This window comes from Rhinolophus hipposideros, assembly GCF_964194185.1.
Source record: "Rhinolophus hipposideros genome assembly, chromosome: 23".
Taxonomy (NCBI): Eukaryota; Metazoa; Chordata; class Mammalia; order Chiroptera; family Rhinolophidae; genus Rhinolophus; species Rhinolophus hipposideros.
The window spans coordinates 20,547,529-20,565,996 of NC_138069.1; the positions used below are offsets into that span (position 1 = coordinate 20,547,529).

General features: G+C 42.4%; 1 protein-coding gene across 4 annotated transcripts in view; it reads right to left on the reverse strand.

Annotated features, from left to right (window-relative positions):
- The window catches only part of PPP2R2B (protein phosphatase 2 regulatory subunit Bbeta), a 368,799-nt gene that overhangs the window by 38,196 nt on the left and 312,135 nt on the right, over positions 1-18,468 (reverse strand). For all 4 annotated transcript variants that reach the window (XM_081034956.1, XM_081034955.1, XM_081034957.1 and 1 more), the window contains 2 exons: positions 16,730-16,907; positions 3,403-3,567 (listed from right to left, as the gene is read on the reverse strand). In XM_081034956.1, the coding sequence (XP_080891082.1) occupies positions 3,403-3,567; positions 16,730-16,907 (343 nt within the window). The remainder of the gene's footprint in view (positions 1-3,402; positions 3,568-16,729; positions 16,908-18,468) is intronic.

An 18,468-nucleotide genomic window follows, 5' to 3' on the forward strand; every position in this document is an offset into this window, starting at 1 on the left:
ACATGGATGTATCCTTGGAGGTCAGTGAGAAGGAGGGTACATGAGATAGTACATGAAGCCAGAGGATAAATGCTACTACATCTTTGGGGTACATAGATTTTGGGATGGGTAGAAATGTAATTTCTAAGTAAACTTTAAAGTAGACATTTTATGGGAATAAAATACAAAATTCATGTGAAATTTCAAGATGGAAATATAAGACTTTAGAGAAAATCTTTAGTGGTCAGCACCTTCCCAGGGTCTCTGGCCTCTGCCAGGCACATACTGTTTTGCCTTTGCTGACAGGCCCGCCACCCAGAGCACCTCAGAGAGGTTGGACTGCCTCTAGGTAGCCTCCATTCATGGCAGGAAGATTCACATCTGGCCTTGGGAGTGCTGTATGTGGTGAAAGAGTTTAAGGACTGGCTACTATCGGAGCCAGACTCTGGGTATAGAATAGGTACTCGATGAATGAATGAATGAAGAAAGAAATGAATGGATGAATACATGAAGGCGTACAATTTTGACTTTGATCTTCAAGGACCAACCTGATATGAACCATCATCCCTATTTGACCTCATTTCCTCAATTAATCTCCTTTCATTGAAGCCAGACAGTTTTTACTAAGGCTCTTCAAAGGTTCCCAGCACGTAACTTCCTAACTTTAGTCCATTCTGTGCGCTCTGCCAGACATACCTTTCTCTCTCTCTGTTTCCCACCTCGTCAATTCTGACTTGTGCTCCAACACCACTCAGCCTCTGCCTTCCCTGTGAGGTCTGTCCCAAGAGCCCCACCCTCCTCTGAACATCCCAATCCTTAATTGTCTACACCACTCATACAGGTATTGATATACCCACTACCTGATACATTGTTCCTGAAATGTTTCCTGGGGGCATCTTAGGTCATCAGCCAAATTTTAAAGTCCTGCATATGGGTCTTACTTTTTCACTACACCCCTCACAGTTCTTAGGAGTAATAGACATATCACAGATCCAAGAAAATCATGCTGAAGGACTGACAACGAATTGGAGTCTAGATCTGTGGTTCTCAGCTGGGAGCCATTTTTCCCCCAGGGGATATTTCACAAAGTCTGGAGACATTTTTTCGTTGTCACACTTGCTTTTGCTACTCACCTCTGGGGGATAGAGGCCAGGGGTGCTGCTAAACATCCTCCAAGGACAGCCTCCTCCCCCAAAGCACTGCGGGCCCCCAATTCAATAGAGCTGCTGTTAAGAAGTCCTGTGTATGTCCTAGTATCTTCCTAACTTGTTTGCCTGTCTCTTTATTCTCCCAGTCTGAACCCAACCTCCATCCTTCTGCCTTTAGTCTAAGCAACTTCTCTAAAAACTAATTCTGATCATATTATTTCCTTAGTAACTTAGTGGCTGCTCACTGACTTTGAGAAAAAATTCAAGTTATTTTTCATGGCCATTATGACCAGGCTCCTGCATTCTTCCTGAGCTTCAACTCTTTTCCTTCTCCGAGTCATTCTCCACATACCAGTTTTATCAGTCACCCTGCAGCTCCAAAAACATTATGCTCTTTTGTGCCCCCGTCCCTTTGCACATGCTGATCATTCTGCCTTGGACACTTGTTGGCTTATAAGTAAGTGCTGTTCAAAGATCAATACCAGCATACACATCAGCGAATATTTATTAGGCATCTATCATGGACTAGGCACTATTTTAAGTGCTCGGGAAACAGCTGTGAACAAAACAAATTAAGCCCATGCCCTCACAGAACTGATGGTCTGGACGCATGCTCTCCAACAGAACTTTCAGCAATGATAGAAATGTCTTAAATCTGCACTGTCTAATATGGGGGCTACTACCTAGTGAGTTCTTGAAGTGCACATGATCTGAACTGAAATCTGTGGTAAGTATAAAATACACATCATGTTTTGAAGACTTAGTATAAAAAAAGTAAAACATCTCATTAACAGTGAATAGTTATCACATTGAGGTCCCATGACAAACCCATGAGGTTTAATGTCAGTGTACCCATTTTACATATGAGAAAACTGAGGCTCAGAAAGGTTAAGGAAAGTTGGGCAAAGGCAGACCGCTAATGAGGAGTGAAACCTGGCTTTGCCCTGGGTCTGTGGGACTCTAAAGTCCACACAATCTGCAGAGCACTACACTGTACATACCAGCTGCACCATGCAATACATCTCACAGCAAATTAGCAACCAGAAATGATTCAAGTGACCCAGATATGCACCCCTCTCCTAGCCATACACTGACACACAGTCATCCTATCACTCCTGTCACATAGGAACTGAAACTGAAAACTGGGTCTGTGAGAGACAAGGTCTTCATTTCTGGTGGTCCACTGCCAACTGCAGTGGCCAAACAGGACTTCACAGAAGGCGCTGGCTGGACAAACACAGCTCTGGGCGCTCCTGAACAGCTTGCCAGCTGCACATGATTGTAGCCCGACACTGGCCATGAATGACCACTGCCTTCCAGGTACCTTTACCCTGGGGAAGCAGTTCTTACTCTAGAAAGCCTTTCTGCCGGCTCCAGGCTCAGCCTATCTACTACAGCACTCACCGTTAGTGCCAACTAACTGACACTTGCTTCACCCCCTGACATTGGTCTTAGCCTCTGGCCTCCAAGCACTCAGCCCCCACTCGTTTGGAGCTGCTCTGCTCCATCCACATTCTGCAAACTCCAGTTTGACCCAAGGGTCTGTGAGTCTGGCTGACCTTTACCCCCACTCTTCTCTCCGAAGCTTTTCCTTGGTGTCCCCCAGAACCACTGGGACTTCTAGAGTGCTAGTTCCCAAAGCCGCAACCTCTCCCATGAGACACTAACCCCTTCCCCCAGCTACTATTCTTTTTTTGTAATTGAGATATACACGTAATTGAGATGACATTATGTTACGTTAGTCACCATCCCCAGCTGTCACTCTTGATTCCTTATATATTCTCAGCCTCCCGCAATCCAGCAGGTCCTGTAAGCCCCACTGCCCATCTATCCAGAACCCACCCACTCCTGCCCATCTCCACACTACTGCCCTTGCCAGGCCACGCTCACCTCCTGCCTGGATAGCACAACGATCCCCCAACTGGTCTTCCCTTTTACTCCTCTGCTTCCTTCTCCCCACTGCCACAAGAGTGATCTTAAAACATAATTCAGATCATGTCACAATGTTATGTGACAGGGCTCATGTCTTATTCATCTCTGTATGCCACAGCCTGAAGCAAATGTTTGTGGAATTGAATGTGAGGTTTCATCTTTATTGAAATGCCCAACGTGGAGCTGACTCCCGAGTCACGCCAACACTTGTAGTTTCTTTACTCCCACTGTGTCTAATGTGTGAAAGGAGATGAAAACCCTCCAGGCTCTCCCCTTCTCCTCCCGCATGTCAGGGGCCAGTGGCCCATCCACCCACCTCCGCTCTGGGCTGCTTGCTACTCACATTTGGTGTGCCTGTCGCACAGGGCTGACGCCCTCATGTCACACAGCCGGATGGTCCCTTTGCTGCTGCTGTACACGAAGGTGTTGCAGTGATGGGGGTGGAACTCGGCTGCTGTGATCACCTCCGTGAGCTCCTCCATGTTGGCTGGCTTAATGTCGACGATATCTGACACAGACGAGTCAAGGAACGGGGACAGAAACTTGTGGGTGATTAGTAATGGCACCGCCTCATTGCAGTTTTACGTGTTAGCATTTACCACACATGGAGGACCCTTGTAATAATTCTGTGAGCGAACAGGTACTTATTATTGGTCCCAGGCAGATGAGGCCCAGGTTACGAGTGATCAAAGGAAGCCTTGGAAAGTGGGTCTCCCTGGCCTCTTTTCAGTATTGCATCCTCCATAACACGTAGCTGTCCCATTCACCATCAAAGTTACCTGCTCATGCAATTGTGCTAAAATGTGCCAAGCGGCAAAGACTTTCATTTCTCATTTTACCACAGTGGTTAAAGACTAGTCCCATTCCAACGAAATAATTCAAATTATTTGAATCTTTACCCAGACTTTTGGGCTGATAAATGATACCTACAATAGACTGTAAATCCTCTTCAAAGAAATTCCCTAGATCTTCTTTAATAATAATAATAATATGATGATGATGATGATGATGACAATGACGATGATAGCTGTTACCATTGGTTGAGCACTGACTATATAGGTCAATTACTGTGCAGAGCACATCAGGTACTTTATCTCACTTAATCCTTATAATAGCTCTATAATTAGAACTTATTCCCATTTTTCAGTGGTGCAAACAGAGGCTCAGAATAAGTAACTTGCCCCAAGTCATAGGCTAAAGAATGGCAGCACTAGGATTTTATCCCAGGCCCCAAATTTGTGCTCTGTAGTCATTATGCAAAATTTCTCCGATTGAAGATAAGCAGGAGCTCGTCTCCATAAGTTGTGATTTGCTTTAGAGCAGGGGTGTCCAAACGTTTTTCAACGTTTTTCACCAAGGGCCATATGCGGTAAAATACACAAACAGCCGGGCCACTCACTCGAGGTGAAGTACGTATTGCCTCACCTGGTTTCTTTAAGTAAAGTAAATATATTTTTGGAATTTTCTGCGGGCCAATTAACAATGGATCATGGGCCGCAGTTGGCCCGCGGGTCGCAGTTTGGACACTCCTGCTTTAGGGCATGTATGGAAGTATCGGAAAGAACATCCAGTTGTATGCTGAGACAGTTTTAGCCTCCTATGGAATAAACCCTTAATTTTATCATCTGTTTTTATTTTTCTCAGTATTTTCCTCTCTGATCAGGAATTATTATACCTCTATTTTTAAAGACCACATCCTTGTACACTGAAATGAAACATTTGGTCTTTCATTTATGAAGGTGACTTAATGGAAACAAACACCTTCAGTTGAGTGTCTGGTACGTATGAGGGCATGGGTTTGGGCTGATCCCTCCATACTCCGACCAAGAGCTCAGAGGAGCTGGATGCAGGTTGGGAGGCACCTGGCTGGGGCAGAGATGCTGTCTGAGGACCCAGCAACTCCCGGCAAAGGAAAAGGCCTTGTGAGGTGTATGCCGTTACGTCGGAAAGTTGACCAAACTGATCCACTTTTCTTAGACTTCACCACTTTTCAGCCACCTTTGTGATTTTTGCCCCACCTGTATATCAATCGTCAGATAGAATTTTTCACGTCACATTTTTTTCCTTCAGATCAACTTAAATCGACTCACTTTTTCTATACTTAGCCTTGTCTAACTCAAATCGACTCACTTTTTCTTTAATTAGCAGTAATCCAATATTCATAAGATCATGGGTGAAATGAGCTAGCTACATTTTAATAATATATACGAAAATAAATGCATAACAATGAAAATAAAATCGTTTGTGGGTGTGCCAGGAGTTTATGTACCCCGTTTTGGAAAACACTGCATTGAATCAACAAGCAGGAACTTCACAGAGACTATCTTATTAGACTGGGATGGGTACAAGTCTTCTCTGCTTCTCCTGAAGTCAATAGAACAGTCTCCCCCTTAGAATTTCGATGAGACACGAGTAAATGCACTGGTATTTTTAGTGACACCAACACTACCAAAGTGTCATCTATTATAAAACATCACCTATGCTCTTGCTACAACCATCCCAGCATGGAATTTGTTGTAATGAAGGCTTTGAATTTGGCTGTGCCGCTTTCCCCTTGAATGATCTCTTCTAAATCCTGTTGGGTTCTTTCTAAAATTAGCCTGAGACTGAACGAACATTACATTTTACTACAGTTTCCCCCACGAAACCCAGATGCAAATATTACTTAGGTCTCCAGAGCATGTGGGTCCTCTGGATTCACAAAATACTACCTTTCAACTCAAGTGCTGCCAGAGTTATAAATATTATTGCAGTTAGTACCACACGCTGGGGAGCGAGAGCCTGGGCCCCCCAGAAGGAGGCCCCACGCTGCAGCTGGGATGTTCTTGTCAGGCCCCGGCCCATGCCCTGGGCCTGTGGATATGACACAGGGTGAAGTCAGCAGAGGTCAGTGATCAGCTGTTGTCAGATTTCATCACTCTCCAGAAAGAGCCTCCATACCCTACTGTGCCAGTGAGCAAGTTTCTCTTTTCCCAAAATAGGGAAAGAAAATCTGGTGTCAGCTGTCTCAACCTCTACCAGTATAGCTCTACAAACAAGATTAACTGGAAGGGAGCTTTGCTGTGTGGGAGGAAAGGTGCCACATCTACGGTTATTTTTTTCTTACCTAAAAATAAAGTCCCAGAGTCAGAATGTGTGAAGATGAAGTGTTGAAACATATCTGTGAAACCTGCAACATCTATCACCATCAAGAACACCATCACGGGGAGGTGCCCACTAACTCTGCTTAGGGCTGCTGCCTCCGGAGCCATCTTCCCTCCCACCCATCCTGGACCTCTGTGTCTGCCCATCATCCCTCATCCTCAAACATCGCTCTTTGGCCTAGAGTACTTGTTTGGGTCTGACTCTCTGGCTTAGGGGATAAACTGACTCTACTCCTCTTTTTAATAACCATGATGATAAGGACGAGGAGAATAATAACTGGCAGTTAATGTTTATCAAGTGTGTTGTACTGTCGTATTTGACCTTCATCTCAGCCTATGAGGTCAGTATTAACTGGCCCATTTTCCAGCGGAGGAAATAGTGATTGAGTTGAATTACTTAAGGTCATATGACCCTTGGAGGGCAGAGCTGGGATTTGAACCCAAGTTCGTTCAGTTCCAGAGCCTGTGTTCCTGACCACATGCCACTCTCCTCCCTGAGAAGTGGCTTTCGCAGAGCCAGCCCTTCTGAGTGTGGTAATTCTGGCTCCCTTGGTACTCCCCCTGGAGAATCAGAGAGAGAGCTCCATCTCTTCTGCTTTGGGCCTGTGCTCTCTTAATTCACCATCCACTTTGGGGACCACATATTTTAGAACCACAACTGGGCCATAGCATCTGACCTAGGATTTTGTATCCTATGATGTGATAATTTTTTTTTTTTGAACTTGAAGTTGGGACAGAAACATGATAAGGGAGTTCTTGAATTGTTATCTGATGGAGAATTTGCTGAGTTCTAGAAACTTTTGGGAGGAGTCTATCAAAAATTCAATGGCTTACGGCAATGATGAGAGAGCATATCTCACATCAGCATCTAGAAACCCAGGCCTTTTGCCTTAACTGTTATAAAGGGAGTCACACGTGTTTAGTCCATATGGTTTTGCCCTTCATGGTGGGAAGGAAGGAGAAAGGAGATGAGCAATGCGCAGCCTCTGTATTATCTTGAAAATGGAATGATGCATTTTGACAGTCAATTTTCTCTTCCCTATCCTTTTAGAGCTCTCTATCCAAATTATTTCCCTGTTCCAAAAGAACTAAATGGCAAAAGCAAAACAGCACTGGATTCACAGATAATATACAAGGCAGACAGCCAACAGATTGCTATTAAATTAACCCTGGGGCTTGACAGATCTGTTCTTCTTGACCCCAACTGCTTATGGCATTCCTTATTAACGCTGAGCCCAGGCAAATTACCTCTGCTGACAAAAGGGGTTAATCTGTCTCTCTGCTAGGACTCTAGAGGTAGCTCTGAGGATAGGAGGGGGCACAGCCAGCTTGGCAGCTGAGCTCCATGCTTGGAAGGCAGAAGGCGGGAAGGTGAGGGCACCGCTGTGCCAGGCAGTAGCCTAAGGCATCATTTAAAATAATAATTGAAGACACTGGGAGGTCACCCCATAAGGGACTGGCTTCAAACAAATAAGAAGCCAGAGCCATAAATTACATCAGCCGTGGGGTGAGGGAATGGGGAGGGTTATGGCAGAATGCTAAGGGGTAGCATGGGGGCCACGCAAAAGTCATTTCCTTAATCCCAAATTTAGAAAAAGCTTTCTATGAAAAAGTCTGCATTTGCAATGCAACATTATAAAAGGCTGACATCTATCTATCTATCTACTGAAATAGGGAAATGATATGTAAATTTTATGTATCTCATTAAATTGTTCATGCAATGACATTTCAGGGCTGTTAAAAACATACTATGAAAAATTCTACCTATCATATGATCACAAGGTCATTTAAAACTTGTATTTTGAAAATAATGAGCAAATCGGCAACGTACCAAATATTAGTGATAGTTCTATTCGGGTGGGTCTATGCATTTTTTTTCTTTTATAATAAATTATCAGTTATTATTTCCACATTTTCTGTTAATAAGGTTATAGTATTTTAGGATGAAAAAAGATACTTGCTCTATCTATCTATCTATCTATCTATCTATCTATCTATCTATCTATCATCTATCTATCTATCTATCTATCTATCTATCTATCTATCTATCATCTATCTATAATTTTAGGTGAGGAAAGTTAGATACAAAATTGATGTAATCTGACCATACCCACATAAAAACATGAGTGAATATGTGAAAGAGAGGCAGGGGAGGGTCAGACAGGAAAGAAACGTAGTTATATCTTATAGGGGAATTAGAGTCTAAGGCAGGCATGTAAGTTACCCTTTAGTAACTCTAGCTTAGTTTTGTTCATTCATTCATTCATTCATTCATTCATTCATTCATTCATTCATTCATTCATTCACATATTGCACAAATGTTCACAATGAATCTGCCAGTATTCTTATGGGTACACGGGACACAGCCATTATCAAACCAGACCAACCCCATCTTGCTACATGTAGCCTATATTCTAGTACGTGACATGGTCACCAAACAAGGCAAATAAATATCATATATAGTATATTAGATAGTAATAACTGCTAAGCAGAAAAATAAAGCAGGGAAGGGAGAAAGTGGATACAGGCGTGTGTATGGACTGAGAGCAAGCGTGTGTGTGTGTGTGTGTGTGTGTGTGTTTCCTAGATTGAACAGGAGAAGGCTTCCTGGATACATCAAGACTTAAATTTTTCCCTTTTCTTTTATTTTCTTATTTATTCATTTTTCTGAGCCCTTCTAGTTGAGTTAGGTAGCATTAAATTAAAATTGTGATGTAAATTACCTATATATACTCCAAAACTAGGTGATGAGATTATAGGCCATTTTCTAATCTTTACAATAAATACATATTATTAAAGAAAATAATGAACATTTAAAAAAGCTAGTTTCTTTGGCTTAGAATCATCCATGAGAGAGTTGGAGACCAAAAGCCTCATCTCTACAGATAATATTGTGATAAAGATTGTGATTATAACAAAATGGAGTCAGGAAATTGGGATTCAGTTTTAATTTCAAATCTATTTTGCTCAGAGAACTTGGGAAAGTCATTTTATCTCTGGGTTTCAATTTATTTGCCTTTGAATGGGTATAATTTATTCTGTCAGCCTTTGAGAATTTTGATTACCAAAGATAATGGAGAAAAAGTTATTTATTAAATGGTTATGGCAGACTGAATAATCCCACCTTCCAAAGAAAGCATATATTTTCCCAAGGACAGTTCTTATATACATTAGTTTCGTGGGCTTTTCAAGGAGACTGTTCTTATATGCTTCCATATTTATCACTACTACTTTTGCTGATACAAAGTTTTTTGTTCTGCTTCCCTTCCCATCCCGTCCTGTCCCGTCCCGTCCCTGCTTAAGCCAACCAAGGACAGGAGACAGAAGCAGGAGGCTTTTCTGCAGGCCATGCTGGAGAGTGGAATCTAAGTTTACCCGGGTAAGATACCCAAGTCCAAAAGTGGTTGAGGCTTTTCATATTGAACCTAAAATTGGCCATCACTGGAGGTGGGGAATAACCTTATCTTGGCCTTGACTATCACACTTGATTTCCTTGTAGGGGACATCAATTGCTTTAAGGTGTTTTTTTTTTTTTTCCTTTCTACAATCTGAATTTCATCTTGGATATTAAGCTATGACTGCAAAGCATCCAGATCTTGTTAGCTGAATGGACAGGTTGCTTGCTGACAAGACCCTGGAAATCTCCAGAGGACTCCAAGGGACATTCCTCTCTTAAGAGTATAAAAAAAGCCAATGCACAAATATTCACGGAGGGTTTGCCAATTGTTAGGCTCAGTATGAGGAGATTGACAGAGACATATGGTGCCATACTAGTTACTGCTTTGAAGTATGTATGGAGCTGCAAAAAACACTGGGCTGAAATAGCCTTTATGATGGGGGTCGGGGAGTGGGAGGGCGGCACTTGAAAGCCCTAGAATCACAGACTCTTTCCTATTCAGGCAACACAGAGCTTGAAATTCCACCATTAGAAAACCCCCAATGTCAAGTCAAAGGTCAAGTCAGATGTTACTTTCTTTAGGAAGCATTCCAGTCCTTTCATGATCCTTCCTATGTTGTATATCCACAGCACCTTGAACGTACCTCTGTGAGAACACTTAATACATGTCATTATAATTATCCGAGTAATTTGACACAGCATGATAGAGTAGATTTTACTGGTGTATGGAATAAGAGAGACCTACATTTTAATCCCAAATCCTGTGACCAGTTTCATAACCTCGAATGCCTCTGAACTAGTTAACTTGTCTACAAACAGGAAGACAACTACAGGAAATAATGTAACATAACTGATTCAAAAAACTGTTAGACTCATCTTCCCTAGTATGGTGACGTGTCTGTCTCCCTCTGTCCAAATACTCACTCTGATGGTTTTGCGATGGGTTAACGGGGTGAGGCCCAAATACAATCCTTAGAATTCCTTTCTAGGATGTTTCTGGTTATGGCGGGCTAATAAGGTCTATTCTCCCAAGAGAGTTGGAGGACAGAGGGAAAAAAGCAGCTATTTTGCTGCATACACACACCTTCTCCCAGTTATTCAAACACTATCTAGGTGCTGCTGGAAAGGATTCTGCAGATGTGATTAAAGTTCCTAACCTAATCAGTTGACTTTAAGTTAATCCAAAGGGAGATTATCATGGGTGGGTCTGAATTAGTCAGTTAGAAGATATTTAAAAGAAGGCTTAGTCAGGCTTTCTTCCTTGAGGAAGAGACTCCAGATGGCTGCTGGGTATAAAATCGCTCTCGCTTCCGCCTAAATCTTCCTTCATCGTGGCCACAGATGGACAAGCTTCAGCTCATGTCCGTGGTTTTACAGCCTCTTTGTGGTTTTCCATTCCTGTCTCTCTCTCTCTCTCCCTCCCCCCCCCCCATCCCTTCCCTAATAACTTAGCTTCTCTGATATACCCACCCTCAAGATTACAAGGGACATATTGTCAGGGGTGGAGTTTTATTTATCTTGGCATCTCCAGTGCAATTAGTAAGTGCTCAATAAATGTTTATGGATTTTACTGTAATTCCTTGGGACTGAGCAGCCTTCTGTAGGCATAGTTTTTTAAAATGCAGAAAATCCACAGTAGGTCAATAAGCCAAGATGCCAGGCTGGTATAGTGAACTATTTAGTCTATCGTTTTCTTAGAGGAGAACGGGATCCAAGCAACAAGGTAAGAAGAACAGGGGCCTGGGGAAATGCTCCAAATATTAACTACCATTTATCGAGCTTCTCTCTGTGCCAGGCACGCTAAGTATTTTATATGATTGTTTCATTTAATCCTCACAGCTTTATAGAATAGATGGTTTTATTATCTCCATTAACTGATGAGAAATGAGGGTCAGAGAAATGTTAAGCAACTTGTCACACAGATTTTAGGAGATGAAACTGGATTCAAATCCAGAGTTTGCATTTCCAATTACTAACCTACATCCTCTGAGGAAACCCAAGAAACCCAGAAGAAATCTTCATAGTTGCATTCGTGCCCTCTCCCCTGACAACATGAGGTCTTAAGGGCTTGCCCTGTGAGGAGAGAAATCCGTAGCCTCATAAAGCTCTAGGTCTGGCCTCAGATACAGAGTGTCTGCAGCCACACAAGCAGGGCACCAGGCCTGGGAAAACCCACCCCGGGCTGCATTTAACACGGGAAGGAGGGGCTGCCCTGGCACACACAGGCCAATGTGCTAGATACGTCATAGGAAGAAATGCTCTCCTCTTACACTAAATGTCAGTCTGAGATTGGCATGTACAGTGGATATGTATATTTGTGGGTGAAAGCCACAGCAACAACAAGGGAGGTCCACACAGCTTTTCTTCAAGCCTGTTTGGAGTAAAAAGAAGGCTGCTCACTGTCCATGGTACTAAAAAGAGTGCCTGAGCTGGAAGCTACGAATTGAAGTTGGATGGCCCCCGATCAGGACATCAACTCGAAAAGGGCCTCAGCTCAATTGACAAATGAAGCTGATACACAGGTCTGCTAAGACCAAGGGTCAAAAGTGAAGTGCTCCTGCAATCCAGTTGGCTTCTCCTAGAGAAATGCTCGTTCTCATGCCTGGCAGACTGGACTTTTGCAAGGTGTGGCTTCTGCTGACCTTTTCTAGCCTTGCTACACCGTGTTCTATCTCCTCTCTGGGCTCCAGTCACAGTGGCCATCTTAGAGTTCCTCTAGAGTTCCATCTAGAGTTCCAACATGCCATGCTGTCTCTCGCCACAGGACCTTTGTACGTGCTTGACAAATCTCTCCACACCTCTTTGCCAAGTTAGTTTATATTCTCCCTCTTTCAGATCTCAACTCAATAATCAGTTCCTCACAAAGCCCTCTTTTGATTCCCTAGTTTGTATCAGGTTTTTAAAAAGTGCATTCACACAATCATAGTCCCTTTCCTCACAGGACTTATTTATTTCAGTTTGTAATTATGTACTCATTAGTGTGATGATTTGATGCAAGTCGTTCTGAAAGCAGACAACTTGTTGTTTTTCATTTTTGTATCCCTATGGCCTAGTGCAGTCTGGCACAAATTAGGTGCTCAGTATACAGTTGTTGAGGGCCATATCTCTACTTTTATTTGATACGGGTCTATTTAAAGGTCCTACACTGGACTAGGTAAAAGCCATTCAACTCATTCTTAGTCCTGACAAGAGAGTTCAAAGGATCCTAGATATAGTTTTCATAAGGAAGCAACATCTTTCTATCGCAACTTGCCTTTATTCAAAAGTTATGGCTGCCTTTTGCCCTAGAAAGCCACTTACCTAGAAATGAGTTATTATTGTCCTGATATAGTTAACCCAGTAAGACCAAAGTTTAACAACTTTAAACTGCTTCAGCAGCCAGGGTCAGGCTGGCTATGGAGGGAAGGGAGAGAATGCAAGACCAGGTGGCACGTAGCTAGGAATGACTCCCTCTGACATGGTGCTGAAAACAAGGCCCCAGACCTCAGAGGTCCTGCAAATACTTGGTAACCAGAGTATAATGAGCACCCAAGTCCAGAACCAAAGGAGGAGTTTAGAATCGAGAAGATGACCCCAATAATGAATTCAACAGGACAGAATCCACTATTCTCATATTCCACTTTTCCAATTTCCTTGTTGTTTTAATAAATTGGTCCCTGTTCATCGATCATTTACTTAGCAAGGTACTGCCCTAAGCGTGTGTGCGTACGCGCGCGCCTGTGTGTGTGTGTGTGTGTGTGTGTGTGTATAAATACCTTTAAAAACATTCTCACAATCCTCTTTGATAGAGTTCCTTTCTCCAGATCACGAAATAAAGGTTTGGATAACAAACATGTTAAAGCTTACATAGCCAGCACGTAGAGAGCTGGGTGAGAACTTTAGGCTTGTTAGGCTCGAAGCCTGTGTTCTCCACCACAATGCCAATGTCACACCAAATACTAGTTACTAGAAATTATGACTTTTTTTAAAAAAAACTATATCTCGCAAAACCATTTGTCTTAGTATTAGCAGTTACTTAACACTTTTCTTTACATATGCATACCTTGTAATTTAAATGAATTTTTCAGTACCCATGAAATCAGAGGACTGACACAATAGTTGTGTTTTCTAATATCCATGATCATAAATACGTAACTATGAAAACAAGAAATGTCCACGTAGTGCTTAGAAGCACCTTGCTTACCACCTCAGTGGTACTTATACCAAACTTGGGAATCCCACATCACTCTAATTCTGAACCATGACGCACTGTAGAAATAGTGCTAAACAACATAGGAGTTAATAAGTCCTGCCTTGTGGTTGGTGTTTTTCTGAAGCAGTTTTGAAAGATGGCCGCTTCCTACCCCAGAGGTGGCTGCACTTCAGTGATGATAAGCAAAAGGGTCCCAGTTTATATAGTCTGCTCAGTGCTTAGGGCGGTCTGGTTGAAAATAACTATATAGATATCAGTTATCATCATTCTCATGATGACAATGATTATTTTACATATGGCTGCTTTAAGGGTGAATGGCACAGTCTCATTTGTATGCCAGCATCTGGCAGGCTGTCACACATCTGCAGAATATAACCTAAATTGTGCTATTAATATTTCCCCTTTGCATTCTCCCCAAGGCATCTGTCTCCCAAAATGCCTAAAGAAACTTCCCTCCCTCTTGAAGGCCTAGAGGCAAAATTCAGAAAACATGTCACCTAGATTGGGGACAGCAGCAGCTCAGAGTGACAGCAGCTGAGCCTGAGCTGATTTCTGGCTCTCAGAATAAAGAGAGAAAGGGAACCACCACCCACACTCATTCTATTAGTAGCTGCACTTCCAGGCCAAATCTGTAGGCCAATTCTCGCAGGCTGAGACAGTGTGTTGAGTCTGCTCTGTGAGCAATACAACATGCCAGTCATGGTCCTGATGGTCAGTTCTGTGTCTCCATAATCGCTGCCATCTGCTTAAAGCTGCCTTCCCTGAAAAGCCTAGGGGAACTACTGAGCATTCCTGTGTGGTAGAGACTAGAGAGTTATATACCAAAACCAGGATTTTAAAAATTATGCACACACAGCTATACTACATTTCCTAGACTGCCTTGCAGTTAGAGGTGGCCATATGACTGAATTCTAGCCAATGAAATACATGCTCTTTTAGAGTCTGGCTCATAGGAATCTCCCATAGTGGTCTACCATGATCTTTCCCTTTTACTGTCCCAAGGCAAATAAACATGGTGACATTTAGAAGGAACCTGAATCTCTGAGTCACGGATTGGAGGAAGCTGTCTGTTGATGGAGATCATCAACATTGGATTTTACAAAGGAAATTATCTTGTGTGTGTTTGAGCCATTATGGGGTTTATTTTACATTAGAACACTCAGAGCTTTACTATAACTAACATACTCTTAAAGTAAAATTTCCAGGTTAGATTTTACGATTAAATATCTAATGGATTATCTCCACTTTGATGACCTAGTACTTTACACTTGACATATTCAACCCAAACAGTACTTTCTATGTCAGAATGTTCTAGGTACTGGGATATAGGGAAGGATCATACAAAGTCCTTCTTCTCATAGTATTTACATCCAAATATGGGGAAACCCCAAATACACAAGTAAAAAAACCCCTTCAAATGAAGATAACAGGGATAGAGGACTATTGGGTTGTGTTTGGGAGTTAATGGGAGGAAGTACCTCTGAGGAGGGGACCTGAAATGGAAGTGGAAATGATGACATGTACTAAGCTATGTGAACTCTAGGGTAGAATATTCCAGAAAGAGTGTACAGCAAATGCAAAGAATAGAAGTAACAAGGTTTATACAGGAACAGAAAAGAGGTTAGTTGGCTGAAGCAGAGGGAATTTGGGATGAGTGGTATGACAGGATATCATACAGGGTGGCAGGGTCCAGATTGTGTGGAATTTTATAGCCCAAGGTAAAGAACCTGGATATTATTCTATGTTCAATGGGAAGCTACTAGTGTTGTAAGCAGGGGAGAGATGATATCTGAATTACATGTTGAAAGGTCCACTCTGACTATTATGGGAACAGCTATTGGGTAACAGAGCAAGAAAGAATGGAGAGGAGAGATTATTGCAGTCACACAGGTGAGAGAACAGTGGCCTATATTAGCATGGGTTGGTAGGAGTAGATACGGAGAGAAATGAGTTAATTTGAGATTATTTTAGAGGAAGCAAAGGCTTGGGTAGATTAGGTTGGGGGTGGGAAGGCTGGTGAGTAGGAGAAAAGAATATTGACTTCTACCATCAGTTGGCCATCTGTTTGGGTGGTGAAACCATTTACTGAGAGTGGGATTTCAAGTGAAGAGTCAGGTTTGTGGTGAGATGGATCACATGAAAGGTATTGAATAAGTGACTGATGTGTATTAAATAGAGGGTCATTACAGTACAGTGAAAATACTGGCTCAGACATTCACCAATTCCTTGACTTCTCTAAATTTTAGCTGAACAGGAGATAATATTGACATCATGGGGTTGTATATATCAAATATACCCTTGTTGGGTAGAGACTGAAAAGGAGAGTTAGGGAACCTTGAGGATTGCGAATAAAGTTTGGTTTCTTGATCTGGGTGCTTGGTTACACAGGTGTGCGCTGACTGAAAATTCATCAAGATGTAATTTATGATCATGTATTTCTCAACATGAAATTCTATTGTGGAAAGTTTTCAGCGCAGTGCTTAGAACTCAATAAACGGCAGCCATTATTATTTTCACTATTATGATACAATAAAAACCATGCCATGTATCCCTGTGGTTCATGTTGCCCATGCAGGTCATTGAAGAATACTTTAACAAGAGGAAGGAACCCTTGACAGAACTCTAGGGTCTTATCTTATAGTTGATAAAGCCACAGCTAGTTTTAATTCATGACACATAAACACCTCTGCATGAAGGAACTGATTCAGAGTTCCAATCCAGAGCTAGTCTTGGCACACTACTTGTAATGCAATACCTCCCTAACTTTGTTAGGATGAGACTATAACAGATGTCCATGCAATTTAAAAGGAACCTGTTCGCCACAAGCGCTAGGTGTTTAGTTATGACCGCTCCCTTCGTTCCACTTTCCCCCAACCCTGCTCTTACCTGAACACACCTAATGCAAACCAACTGGTTACTGGCCTCAAGGAAAGGATACTAAAACTTTGATTGGTTATTTCAAAGTTCCACAGGTTAATCCTCAGGTCATCAGCTGACATGTAGGTTTCATAGTCGCTGTTGACGGATATGGAATTGATGTGATAGGTGTGTGCGTTGGCAAATACTCTTCGCGGGGTGGCCTCCACCATCAGGTCCATAGGTCTCAGGACGGGCACCTGGGATATAAAAGAAACAAATCCTTTTTAGAGCCAAAGCTCTTCCCTAGGCAAAGAGTGTTCATGTTTGTGTCCTTTATTTTCACACACAAAATCATAACCATATCAAAGGAGCTCTAAGGTGGAGGAGACTGATAAATCACATGTTCCTATTCCCTTCCGTTCCTTTTAGTTTTACTCCTGTCTCAAAAAATGTCCCTATCACGTAGCCTGGATGGGTAATTTCATCCTTTATAGATTCTAAGTTTTTTTCCCCCCCGGGAACCTCTAGGTGGCTCCATCTAGGGGAACGTAGCTTCCTAAACTTCCAGAGCTGTTGTTCTACACTGTTTGTTTTTAACATGCAAAGTCTTTTCATAAGGAAGTTATGGAAACATTTTAGAAATGCCTAGTTCAATTTAGATTTAAATTTATCCTTCATGGCTTTGGAGGTCTAGAACCCATTCCGGCTTTATCCTCAATCCTTAATGGCATTTGGGATAACATATAATCACCCCAGATTCTAACAGCCAAATCCAGCCATTAATATATAGGGCACCCATCAACATCCTGTTTTACCTGGGGAAATCTTGGTTTATGCCTGTTGTCTTGGTGTACTAACCAGGTAGTGTCCACTTTCACGTCAAAACTGTCTTAGTTTGGACAATAAATTACATGGTCATCTTACTGATATATAAATGTATTCAGTAAGTGTTGAATGAGTGAGTAAGAATATGTGAATGAAATGTTTTGTACCCCACAGGTCAGAGAATCAGGCAGTGAAACCGTCTCTCCCCCATGAAACTCTTTCTGGCAAATGTGAACAAAGACCCATCACTCTTCTGACTCCCTCTTTGAATTCAAGGGCACTTCTGACTACACCTGGCTGAACTGGCTCCTGAGAAAGTGAGTGAGAAAACTAATGCCTGAGAGGGGACAGACCAAAAATAAAACAACAAACAGAAAACAGAGATGGGGTCCTTTACCAGAAACAAGAACATAAAAGACCGAATGCTGTTTTCCTTTCAAGGACGTCATCTCAAGCAACTGAGCCCTGACTAATTTGATACCAGGGGGTTAAGACTTCCACTTCTGGATCTGTTTCAACCCAGGTGGTGAGGGGCAAAAGGCAAAAACAAAGGTTAAATTTGTTAAGTGTGGTCACCTCATTGATATAACCTTTCACAAAACAGAATTCTTCTAGCTCAGTCTTAAAGGAGTTTAATTCACTTTTGAGGGATGTTTTTAGATTAAATGAACAATTCAGAGAAGCATAGAGCCCTACACAGATATGGTGCTGGATACCCTGGAAACCAGAGCTGGCTTGACAGACGGAGGAAGAGCCAGGGGTCCTCTGAGTACCAGGAAAGGGAGGGGAGAGAAAGCCTTTGTGAGCCCTGCACCCCGTAATGGGTAATGGTTCTACAGCACAAGCCCAGGGATGGCAAGAACTTGGAGACCTGGGTTCTGATCATAGATTCATCACCTATTGACAGGCTGTGTGACCATGGGCAATCAACCTGCCCCTTCTGGGCTCTGGTTACACTATCTGAAAAGACAATGACAATACCCACTGTGCCCT